The sequence below is a fragment of the Salminus brasiliensis genome, chromosome 21, assembly GCF_030463535.1.
Source record: "Salminus brasiliensis chromosome 21, fSalBra1.hap2, whole genome shotgun sequence".
In the NCBI taxonomy this organism is placed as follows: Eukaryota; Metazoa; Chordata; class Actinopteri; order Characiformes; family Bryconidae; genus Salminus; species Salminus brasiliensis.
Window position 1 is genome coordinate 3,737,144 of NC_132898.1, and position 12,374 is coordinate 3,749,517.

Consider the following 12,374-nt stretch of genomic DNA (forward strand, 5'->3'; position numbering starts at 1 on the left):
GTGTGCTGTTAGCGCTGAGTTCCCCAAGGAGGGAATAAAACTTGGCAAGGGTGTTAGCTCGTTGGATTTGCTTGATTAATTTCTGGGGTCAACATCATTCATTCCTCTGAAACTGCAATTAAACCATTTTAAATTAGGGGTATTGGGCCTCTGCATAGACTCACGGCACATATGGTATAATAACCAGATTTCTGAAACGGAAATGAGGCTAATTTAAAGTTATTTCCCAGATATTTGTGATGCTGACACTTTCCAGTGCTTGATTATGGGCCTCCGTTTTTTTTTTTTTTGGGTTGCCTTGACTTTAGATTTCTGTGATTAAAATCTTGGCAACTAGCAAGAATTGCAAATTGCATGAGGTCTATCAAGGTGTGCTTTAGTTTTAAATTCTAATGGTAGACATATTAGCACAATTTTCTGTAGTTTATGGGACAGCATGCAGCCTACTGTGAGTTTTATGTGGGTAAAATGTAACATGGATATTTTATGCAGTTTAACAGGTTCAAGTTGAAGATTCTGTTGCTCATCTTTTCGTATTCCCATAGCTACGTCATCTGCCAATTTGGCAAGAAATTGGACAGATATTTCTCAAGATTCACCCTGGGACAATTTATGTGCTTGAAAAGTAGTTTTATTTTCATATGTAATAGAAACGCTATATGTCTAGTCCCTGTAGAGAAGTACTGCCAATAGAATAGGACTTCCTGGAGCAGATAAACATGAACCTATTGGGACCATGCTACCTAATGCCAGGCGTGGGCTAGAGGGGTATAATGCATTGAGCTGTGGAGCAGCTTGGAAATTATGGTTGGTGCTCCATCTAATACTTTTGGACTGAGCTGGGAGTTGGGGATGAGGTCGGTGGTGATCATCCAACATCCTGACCTCACTAATGCTCTTTTTGCTTAGTGCAGCCCAATCCTCACAGCAATTCTCATCAAAATCTAGTAGAAAATCTTCTTCCCTGGACAGTAGAGACAGTTACTTCAACAAAAGCAGCACAAACTATTTTTAATACCTTTACTTTAGGAAGAAACAGTGAATAAGCAGGTGTTAGTATGTGCTAGATCTCCACAAATAACACCGCTGTGTTTCTTCAGTGTCCTAGTGAGACGTACGACCCACTGCACAAGTCCACGCGAGACTTTTCAGATGAACTGGTGAGCTTCATGAGAGGGCACCAGCTGATGTGGGAGCCTGTGGTCCCTATCCACCGGCGTCCAGTATTCACCCACGTCAACACCCCTTACAGGCTGAAGAAGCTGGTGGTGGACAGAGTGGAGGCAGAAGATGGCCAATATGATGTACTACACTTGGGTACAGGTATGTTGGGGAAGGTACCATTGAGAACTGAGCTCAGACCAGATTGCTCTGACCCATTTGGACCCAAGTGCCATGAAAACTAGCATGAAAACCACAGTCCCGCTCTATAACTCACTATAACAAAAAAAAAATTGGGCCCCGGAATATCCTGTGGTTGGCAGGATTTCTCGATTGGCAGAGGAATTGGATACAAATGAGGAAATGTACAAAGGCTAGTAATGGCATTACCATTCAGCCTTTAGATGGCATGGTCTGTTCACTTAAGTAAGTCAGTGATGTCTACCAGCTTCAGATTAAATATTCCTGATTGTCTTGAGTGATCCCGCTTATGATCTTCTCAGCGCTGAGAAAAAATCTGATGTTCTTTTCCCAAAGAACCCAGTATCCTCTACTTTATGTCTTTCCTGAGACCCAGTAGTACCACCTCAGTTGCTCTACTATTTACTTTACTACTCCAGAGCTTTTCTTGTTCCAAATGGAAACTCCTGTCACTGGTATAAATAGACTGACCTACAGCACTGAATAAACATCAGTTCCGCCCCTGTACTGAGATTTACACTGATTTAAATTGTATACAGTTGTATAAACTCTTGAACATAAAGGTGCTTCAAAGTCTTTGGTTCCATAATTAAGAAGCATGTTTATAATAAACCTTTACATTGATACAGAACCTTTATGTCAAGTGAAGGTGTTTTCCTGTATTTCCAGGATGCCCAACAGGTTCAGTGATGAGATCAGGGCCCAGTATGGATTGTACACTGTACATGGGGCCTAGATGGGATTGGATCCATGTGAGATTATGGTGGGCTGTAACAATGGGTAATATTTGGAAAGCCCAGCTGCATCCCAATATAAACACACGTTAAAACACACCCATGCCCACTTGGAACCCATGTATCCACTCATGTGAGCCCCTCATTAGCAAGTTGACTAGGTTTAGACCTTTGAAAGTGAGGAAGTGAAAAGGCATTGCTTAAAGAACCCTTCCAGCACCTTTACAGAGTGTAGCTGTTGTAAATGTGTGCATGCTAAAGGGTAAATCATTTAGTGTAAATACAGCAGCCTCCGGTAGCAAATACACTTTGCCTTTGTGTGTGCAGAGGGCATTCTTACGTACTATAGTCAACCAGGCATCCCCACGGCTGGTAATGGGAAGAGTGTAACAGCTGTTAGCCATCCCGGAGTCGTGTTGATTCTTATTTGAGCTCTGTTACACTATCCTTCTTATTAGATACTGTATATGTACTTCGGCTGAGTAGAACATGGATACACAGTAGAACATGGATACACTGTACTGAGTTCAAGCTGAATTCTGTCATTTAAAGGGGTGAACTGAGTGAATTCTGATGTGACTGCAGTTTTTTAATTGAAATTATTTTATAAAAGGCATAATAGTTTGAATTACTGATACTCGTGTCTTCCCCCTGGTAGGTAAATTGAATGTAAAACCTGAATCAACCAGAAAAGTTTCTTCAATGTATTTAAATTAGATTTTTGTGATTCACCTTCCCTTTTCTGGTGGACACGGGAGCCACATGGTCAGTCATCACCACAGTATTACCAGCACCTACACTAAGTTGATGTAAACAGCTTGAATGTCATATATTGAGATCACTTGTAAGTTAATGCTTGTCTGAGTAGTAGTCTCTGTTGTGCTGTTACCTGATAGCCGTCTATGTCTTTAGATGATGGAAAAGTACTGAAGGTGGTGTCCATCCCGAAGGAAAACTTGGAAATCGAGGAAATCATATTGGAAGAGCTGAGTGTGTTTCAGGTAACTCAATATGGCCCTACTTTCACACAACCTGACAGTTTTTCCTTAAGTGTCTTCATACCATCTGCTGTACTGCCACATGATCTTTAGCCACAGGCTTTGCATGGTTGTTGTTTCCATATGAGAGCCCAGCTTCCCCAGCAGAAAATAACCTCTTAAAAAGGAAAAACGGATTGTTTGCATATTTCCCAGGGCTCTTCACATGACTGACCAAACCCAGGGAACGGGAGTAAGGGGCGAGCCAGTGGGCAACAGCAAACGAGTAGATCGTCTTTGTTTACTTAGCCAGTGAAGAACACAGATCATTCATTCAAGGTTTTAGACAACAAACAACATGTTGGTTTTCCCCTGAGGGCAGATAAGGGGACGTAAGTGGTGACAAATGATCTTGGTTAATAGGAGAAGCCAAGGAGATGACCGGTGGAGTACAAGACTTGCATACTTGTAGGCTTTTCACAAGAATCAGTGATCATCCCAGGAGATGATTGTAACATGGTAGATCGAGAATTACGTTGGACACCCTTTTTACACCATCACATAACTCTATCATGCTTTCGGAGTCCAGATTATTGAATATTGAGTCCAAAATATACAAAATATGTAGTTTTATCAGATTTTAACCCAGTTCAGTAAACTGAACTATACATGCTTTTCTCACAAATGCATTCACTGCAGTACTAAAGTAAAATATGGAATTACAGTATTGCTTTAGAGTTTAGAATTACATATCATTATTTAAATTAACATATCTATATATATCATTGTTTAGAGTTAAGAGTTATATATCACTGTTTGGTATACTATAGTACTGTTTAGAGAATCATTGTTTAGAGTTAGTTGCTTAGTTTCACTATATATATATTCATGTTCGTCTAGAGTTTATAGTTATATATCATTTAATATATATAGTTTAAAGTTGAGGGTTATATATAAATGTGTAGAGATGATCAAGTTATCAAGTTTACAGATATGTATCATTGTATAGATTACTGTGTTTGTCTAGAGTTTAGAATTATAAATCATGGTTTAGGGTGATATATCATTGAGTTTTCAGTTTAAAATGCTGCCATACTGCGCTGCACTGTGTAGCTCATAACTGTGCAGGATGGGAATGATGTATGCTTTGCTGCAGCGTTATCTTTTTCTTAATTATTTGACTAAAAATCTGATCTGTAGTATTATTAGTTAGTTATACACTTAGGTTTTCTTCTATTAGGTTCAATGGGTTTTTCCCTACAAAACAATACATTTGTGGGTGAAGCAAGGAAAGGTCTAAAGCCTCTTCCAGCAGACCATCATTGTGTCTAACAAGTTCCCAGATTGCTAATATAAAGAATGAATCAGCAAATCGCTGCTGTTCGGCATCACCACTGCCCTACCTTTGGGCCCCTGGCTTTCATGCCCCTGGCATTGGAGACACATGATAGTAGCCTATCAGCCACCACCTGCCCGAAGGCATTTGTAAAAGAGAGAGTTGTTTTAGGAGTCAAGGACCATTTGCCACCAGTGTTATGGAGGAGAAATGAACCAATGAGCCGGAAAAAGCCTGGAACTCGTACAAGAGCCTAAGATGAGCTCCTCTTGTTCAGTGCCAGCAGTGCGTGTCCCCCCTCACCTACTCCCTGATTTGAGAGGTGATTTATGTGGCCGGTTTAATGTGTACTGACACTTTGTTTTCTTCTTTTCATCCCACAGAGCCCCATAGTAAGCATGGAGCTGTCCACCAAGCGGGTACGTAGGCCTATTTTGTGGGTGGTCATTTGATTTGGAGGTAGTGTTTAACAGTGTTTAATGACTTCCTATTTATCTGGGAGATTATGGGCAATGGAAAAAGCTTCAAGACAGAAGCTTGGTCTCATGCAGGGAACGATTACTCTTATTTAGGCTATAATTGTGTTGCTTTATTAGGAACATAAGGTTGTGAACATAATTGTGAAGTCTGCTTCAGTTGTAGAAGCTCCGGCTGTATTAAAACTGGCATAAGATTGTTCTAAAAAGCTTAATCTGGTTAATGTACTTTTAAATGGCTCTAGATCTTACTACTATTTTAAGTCTCTTGTTTGATTTTGCTGCTGTAAAAACTGACTTACCCCGTGGGATAAATAAAGTGATCTATCTATCTATTTATAAATCTATCTATCTATTTATATTTCTGAAGCTCCTGTAAGAAATGGTCTTTCTAAATAAATATTAATAAAATTATATGAATATATAATAATTATATAAATAAAATGTATGTGTTCCTGTTATTTATTTCTGTATTTTTAGCAAGTGCTGTTTGTGAGCAGTGATGAAGAGGTGGCTCAGTTGCCTCTGCAGCGGTGTGAGCTGTATGGCAAGGCCTGTGCAGATTGCTGCCTTGCCAGAGACCCTTACTGCGCCTGGAACGGCACTGCCTGTAGCAGCTATTTCCCCAGTAACAAGAGGTACAGTGCAATATTGTCCCTGTTTTATAGCCATATGGCATTTGTTTTGTGGTTGGTATGGCGCAACAGATAACACCACCACCTGCCATTGCGTTACAACAACAGCATGTGGGAGACCAGGGTTCGATTCCCGGTCTGGGTGACTATGCTGCGCTACACCAATAATAGTCTTTGGGCAAGACTCCTAACACTACATTGGCCCACCTGTGTAATACGAGTAACCTTGTAAGTCGCTCTGGATAAGAGCGTCTGCTAAATGCCATAAATGTAAATGTATGTTTTATTGTTGTATTGAGAGAGGCTGGTATATTACATTGTATGCTGTTTATTTGGTTACCTTTAAAATGCTTTTCTGAAGTGTGCTAAATCAGCCTCAGGCAAACAACTCTCTCTCTTGCGTCATGTCCACGTATTCTCTCTAGTATGGTCAGTTTTACATAAACAAAATGTAAAGCTGCCAGATTCTCTGCAAGGACTGCAGAAGCTTGCTATACTACTGTTTTATGTGGGTATGATGCTCCAGGCTGAACGAGTTGTGGTCACAATTAAGCAAACCATAATGAACTCAGATATTCTAATAAAACAACATGATGCTTGTTTTTTTGCCAGCACTCTTAATGAAAGCAATGCTGTATTCAAACCAAGTTAAATTTTGACCATGTTACTTTCTCATGCTGTCTGTATCTATAATACTTATAATAATGATCATATGATGTCTAATACAAAAAAACAACTTTTCATGATGTCAGTTAGGAGATAATAATAATAATAATAATTATAATTATAGTAGATAATAAATATATTTGTTTGATAAAAATGTGGAAATGCCCCCATTACAGGTTATATAATTGTAGTATGATATGATGATGGTATGATTGAAAAACCCTAACAGGTTGTAGACTATAACACTATAACAGCACTGAAAAAATGAAGTTTGTCAACTGTCTAACAGTTGGCCTTACCAGTAAGAGATTGTGAGTTTGATCATATCATAGTCACATTAGTAGTGTCTGGAAGTCCATGCATGCATAATTTGCCTCATTCTTTCTAGGTGGTTGGGATGAATGGGTTTATTCAGTTGAAGCTGTTCCCTTGTTTTATAAGCTGTTGTTATTAATTTGTTATTGGTTTGTTTGATTAAATAATTTGTTCCGTTGTGCAGGCGTGCCCGGAGACAGGATGTGAGGTACGGGGATCCCTGGAGCCAGTGTCAGGATCTAGGACACGGTAATAAATCTAACACTGTCCTGTGTACTCACCCATGTGACTTACTGCCTATAGACTGCACAGAATCACCCTGCAGTCTGGCTCACGCTACACATCTCCCTCTAGTGGTTGAAATTTGCATCATTAGCACTAACTAACTAAAGGCCGAAACAAGTGATTGCTGAAGCATACTGACTTTGCTCACTCCTAGTTTTGCTGCTGCTGCTAATAATAATAATAATAATAATAATAATAATAATAATAATACATCTAGCTCTGAAATTCTTTGCAGGCTTTGAGGACGTTGAGCTGAAGATGGTTTATGCAGTCGAGAGCAACTCAACTTTCTTGGAGTGCATGCCACAGTCACCGCAGGCAATGGTCAAATGGGTCATGCAGCAAAGCCACACGCAGACCACAAGAGAGGTCAGTCTGAGACCATACAAATATTATACAGCATGAAGACTTTTTGAAGAAAGGTTATCCTTCTCCTGTGAAGCTGCCATTTTGAAGATATGAGGTTTTTGTGTGGCAGTGCCGCTATATGTTTTATAGACAATACTCAAATATACAATATGGACAAATGTCATAATAATCTATGTGGACATTATACCTACAGGAGCTTTTATGACATCTCATTCTAAACCCATAGGCATTTATATGGAGCTGGTCCACATTTACAGCTCTAACAGCAGCAGCAGGTCTGGAGCTCTGCTGCAGTTATTGGGTCAGTTGGAGGCTTTTCTGCACTCTGCTCTGAGCTCAGCACTCGGCCCTGACCCCGCTCTGTAACTTTACGTGGTCTGATACTTGGTGGCTGAGCTGCTCTCTGTGGTTCCGCCTAAACGCTTCCACTGTACAATAATACACACAGCTGATGGAGGAAGATCTAGGAGGGATGAAATTTCACCAGCTGACTTGTTGTTGGTGCAGCGGTGTCTCCTATTACATACAGAACCACGCTGGAGTTCAGTGAGCTCTTTAGAACCTCCCGTTCTTTTACTGATGTGTGTAAAAGGCCTATACCTGTGGCAACAGGACTGAATAAAACTCCTAAATTCAGTGATTAAGAGGTGTGTCCAAATAATTTTGTCCATATAGTGTAGCTTCAACATCTTTGTGTAAAGAATATGAAGATATGAAATTCCTAATTGTTTGGAGACAAAAATCCACCATAAAAACACACCTCTCTCTGTGTTTTCCAGCTGCTCCCCGGCATAGATAACATCATCCACACTGGCCGTGGTCTCCTCCTGCAGCACATCACCTCTTTGGATGCTGGTCTCTACCTGTGCACGACACACGAGCGCTCCTTCTCGCGCACTGTGGCTCGCTATGAGCTGCGGGTCATCGCAGAGCCTCACACGCTGACCTCCCGGCCAGCCACTAACCACGCACCGTCGCCACTGAGCTACAAAGAGCTGAACCTGATCGGGGTCAGCGGGCTCACGGTGGACGAGTACTGCGAGCAGCTGTGGTACCGCGAGAAGCGACGGCAGCAGAAGCTGCGTGCGCTGAAGTGGAAGCAAACATCAGAAAACCGCAAGGCAAGAGTCCGACGGCAAAATCCACCGGACGAGCCACTCCAGTGAAGGTGGAGTAACGGACTTTGGAGGGGAGCGGAAGGACGCTTTGGTTGATTGGTGTGTTTCAGGATTAGCTACTGCTGCTTTGTTACTGCATGTGAAGCCCACGTTAATGCTAGTTCTAATGGTTGCAGACATTGATGAGCCACTCAGTATTTTTAGCAATATTCTGGCGTTCCGGCTAGACCTTATATTCAAAGCCAGTCCTGGATTTTCATCATCATCATCTCCTGTGAAAATGACATCTGTTGATATATACACTTGCCCCCTTGCACATCAACAAAAATATAGTGCATGGATTAGATCAGATAACCACCAAGATCAGTACCACACCAGTTTCCTCAGTATATGAGAAAAACTTGCAGCTACAGCTACTCAATATCCCCATCTTCTGGAGGTATAAAGCCCACAGCATTGAACTGTGGAGCAGTGGAACTATGTTCTCTGGAATTATGGATGGCGCTCCATTAAATACTTTTGGAATGAGCTGGGGAATTTAAAGATAAGGTGGGGTGGTGATCATCCAACATCCTGACCTCACTAACTCACCTCACTCGTATCGCTACAGCAGTGCTCCTCCAAAATCTAGTAAAAAAGCCTTCCCTGGACATTAAAGCAGGTAACCTCAACAAATAACTGGCTGTAATACCCTTAATTTCAGAAGAAACCATGAATGAGCAGGTGTCCCAATACTTTTGTCCATGAAGTGAATAATGCTCTCCCTTACTTACACTTCAATGAGAACGGCACCGATATAAACAGATATAGCCTACAATAAGTACCAATGTAATTGACCCACTTTCTTCTAAACCCAGACAGCATGCTGATTTCAGGCTCACATGGTGGGATCCAATTGGGCATGGGCTCAGTTGGGATTCCCAAATGTTACAGCCCACTCTAATTTTACATGGACCCCATTTAGGCCCCGTGTGCAGTGTACAACCCAGGTAGGGCCAATGTTTAACTCCTCCTGGTCCCATCACTGACCCTTGTGGGACTCTGGTGGGCATCCATATATTAAGCTAACTGAAAAAGCCATGGATAAAACGTTTGGTTCCCAGTTGGGCCACCCTTACAGGCCCCTTATGGACATTTGATAAGTGCAGCTGAAAACTATCTAGCATGAAAGACCACTGCACTAAACCACAGTTTGGATACTGAAGCCTGGTAGCTGATCCTGAAACAAACAAGTAACAACCAGGCTTCTCGAAAACAAGCCGCCAAGGCAGCAGGAACCCACTTCTGTGTTTTTAATAGGCACATAGATTTACAGTACACGGATCCATACAACACTCTGCAGTGAAACGGCTGGAGACTTGGACATTGTTCTGGCATCAGCAGGTGTCTCTGAAACCGAGACGCAGCCCAGGATGTTCCCTTCATCTCTTTCCTTCCTTTCCAGACTCAGTGATTTCCCCACTTTCCTGAGAGCAAGCAAATCTGGATGGTGTTTGTGACCACATTGAGAACGAGAATGAAGAAATAATAATAAAAAAAAAACTTAAAGAAGTTCTTCACTCAAGAGCTGAACCAGCTGACAGCACTCTTTGGGACCAATTAGCAAGCTGTCATTAGCATGATGCTAACTGATGCCTGATAGTGAATGCGTCTTCATTCATCATCAGCTGTGCTAGCTCACAGGGTGAAGCACTCCTTTAAACCTCACTCATCTTGGAACCATCAGTGATCGTAGAGCGGTTGGCTGAGGAAGGACCCGTCGCACCCGCTCGCACGAAAGGGATATCAAAGCGTAAAAGCATCTGGGAGAAATGAGCATGGAGTGAAGTGCATGAAGCAGGCTGTAAAGAGGGCTTCCGGAGTGCTTGGAATAACTGGAGCACTGGAAATGAAAATCTCTTTCTTCTCACGGTGACAGACTGAATGGAAAGCTATGTGTGAAATGGCCTCATGTTTGGAAAAGAGATGAAAAGGACAAGGACTGCAAACGTGACACACATTGTGTTCAGGCTGAAAACCATAACAGGGCCATATTTCTCATTAAAGCTCATAAAGGTTATGAACATATCAGACATAAACCTGGAATCTTTACAGGGGAAGGGGAAATGTTTAATGGTAGTGAAAGTAAAACATTTTGGTTTGTTTTTTAAGTCATTTTGGAAATTTTTTATTGGTCCATTCAACATGAAACAACTTCCAAATTCACATTGTGTCAAAAAGTCCAAGACCCAAGACATTCGACAACCGAAACATCAGTAATAATTCTTCTTCTAAAAATCTTACCAGGATATAATCCAGATTCTAGTCACATGAGGAGACCTATGGAAATGGGTTGTTTATTAAAAAGTAAAATCCAATAATCTGGTAAGTAAGAGTTTATTAGCTCAGTAAAACACTGATATTAGAATAAACACTAAAGTGATGGTGGTGGTTCTCCATCACTGTGTTCATCATTACAACATCTCCAAAGTTCTCCTCTCTCATGGAGTCTAGTGTTATTTAGAGTTCTCCTCAGATCAACACCTGGTTTGGTGGTAAATCAGGGCTTAATGATGGTAAATCAGGTGAGCTGCTGCTGCTGCTGCTGATGGAGTTGAACACATCCTCCATGCTGTGCTGACTGGACAGGGGGGCGTCCAGGAGAAACCTGGAGGAACCGAGCTCTGTTCTTCAGACTAGCTCACAGACAAGATCTCACCTACTTTCTTTCTTCAGAATGAGAAGCTCTTTATGTTCACCTGCATCTGTTCTGATGGGATCTGGAGCTTCTACAGGAAAAACATAATATCATAATTTGAGTACATCAGCTGCCCTCTACTTTGTGTCGAAATGTCACGATGAAAGGACCAATCGAATTTGTCCAAAAGTGCTTAAAATAAAATATTTTTCCATTTACTTCCATTTAAGAAAGTTAAGTTTTTTTGCTTCTCCTGTAAAGTTGCAAAGTTTAGTGTCTGACAGCGATGATTTAATCACCTCTTTACATTTTACATTCCAAAGGTTTTACCTTACGCACAATTTCAGTTATAAGGGCTAACTCTGGTTTCCACAGTGTACAGAATCTGTATTTAATACACATTACTCAAACCGACCTTTGATTTATATTGAGCAAACTATACATGATGCTACGGTCATTTTATTTATCGTAACGCCGAAGACGATGAAGATGATGTACATGTGTTACTTCTAAGTTAAGACTTGCCCAAACAGGTAGTCCTGGTGTTGAGCAATAAGGATATGATTCATAACAATAAGCTGATAAAGACAAAGGATGTTTTGAGCAGCTGTGAAAGCAGCTGGTCTTTTCCACCTAGAGCTGGTTGTCATACTTACTTTGTTGTGCTAACTCGACTTGTGATGTGTTGCATTAATACTAGTCATCAAACTGCTGTGTATGCAGACAAGCTTTTCCATTAACCTGCTGTTTTCATCAGTAAGCTCTTGAAACAGACCAGTGCTGTATGATTTCCCATGCTTTTTCACTGGATCTAAGCCATTTATGCGTGTGAACAGCGTCGTTCATGGGCTACACTTTGCTTTCCCACACCCTGTGCTTGCATTGTGACTGAGTTCAGTTTGAGCAGATGTCTTGGATTTGCAATGAGACGTTTAGCCTGTTTTGTACAGTTCTGGTCAGCGTAAAATGTTGAAATCTTTCTGTGTAAAGCAGTAATTGTGTGTCAAATCTATTAAACTACTTACCTTATTCTGTGCGTTTCTTATCTGTTATACTAAAAATGAACATTTTGAGTGAGTGAGTTAATGAGTGACTGAATGAATGAGTGAGTGAGTGACAGAGGGAAATGTCAAATGGTGTTTTACGTCTAAAATGAAGCTGGATAATTTGAAAGTTTTACATAATATTTATTAACCGCCAATTAATTTGACCCATGTAGTTAGCAAATCCGTCCAGCCTGAGAAAAGCTGCATTTCTGATGATGAAATGAAAACCCTACTAGATCTTCCTCCATCAGCTGTGAGTGGTGTTATTATTGAACAGTGGAAGAGTTTAGGAGGAACAGCTCACAGAGAGCAGCTCAGTGTCCACCGAGTGTCTGTCAGACCATGTAAAGTTACAGAGCGGGGTCAGGGCCGAGTGCT

General features: G+C 41.1%; 1 protein-coding gene across 2 annotated transcripts in view; it reads left to right on the plus strand.

The window, feature by feature from the left end:
- LOC140542617 (semaphorin-3D) overlaps positions 1-11,979 on the plus strand; it is a 57,281-nt gene extending 45,302 nt beyond the window's left edge. For both annotated transcript variants that reach the window (XM_072665407.1, XM_072665408.1), the window contains exons 12-18: positions 1,101-1,323; positions 3,009-3,097; positions 4,793-4,828; positions 5,366-5,523; positions 6,686-6,750; positions 7,022-7,155; positions 7,935-11,979. In XM_072665407.1, the coding sequence (XP_072521508.1) occupies positions 1,101-1,323; positions 3,009-3,097; positions 4,793-4,828; positions 5,366-5,523; positions 6,686-6,750; positions 7,022-7,155; positions 7,935-8,321 (1,092 nt within the window). In that variant the 3' untranslated portion in view covers positions 8,322-11,979. The remainder of the gene's footprint in view (positions 1-1,100; positions 1,324-3,008; positions 3,098-4,792; positions 4,829-5,365; positions 5,524-6,685; positions 6,751-7,021; positions 7,156-7,934) is intronic.
- The last annotated feature ends 395 nt before the right edge of the window (positions 11,980-12,374 follow it).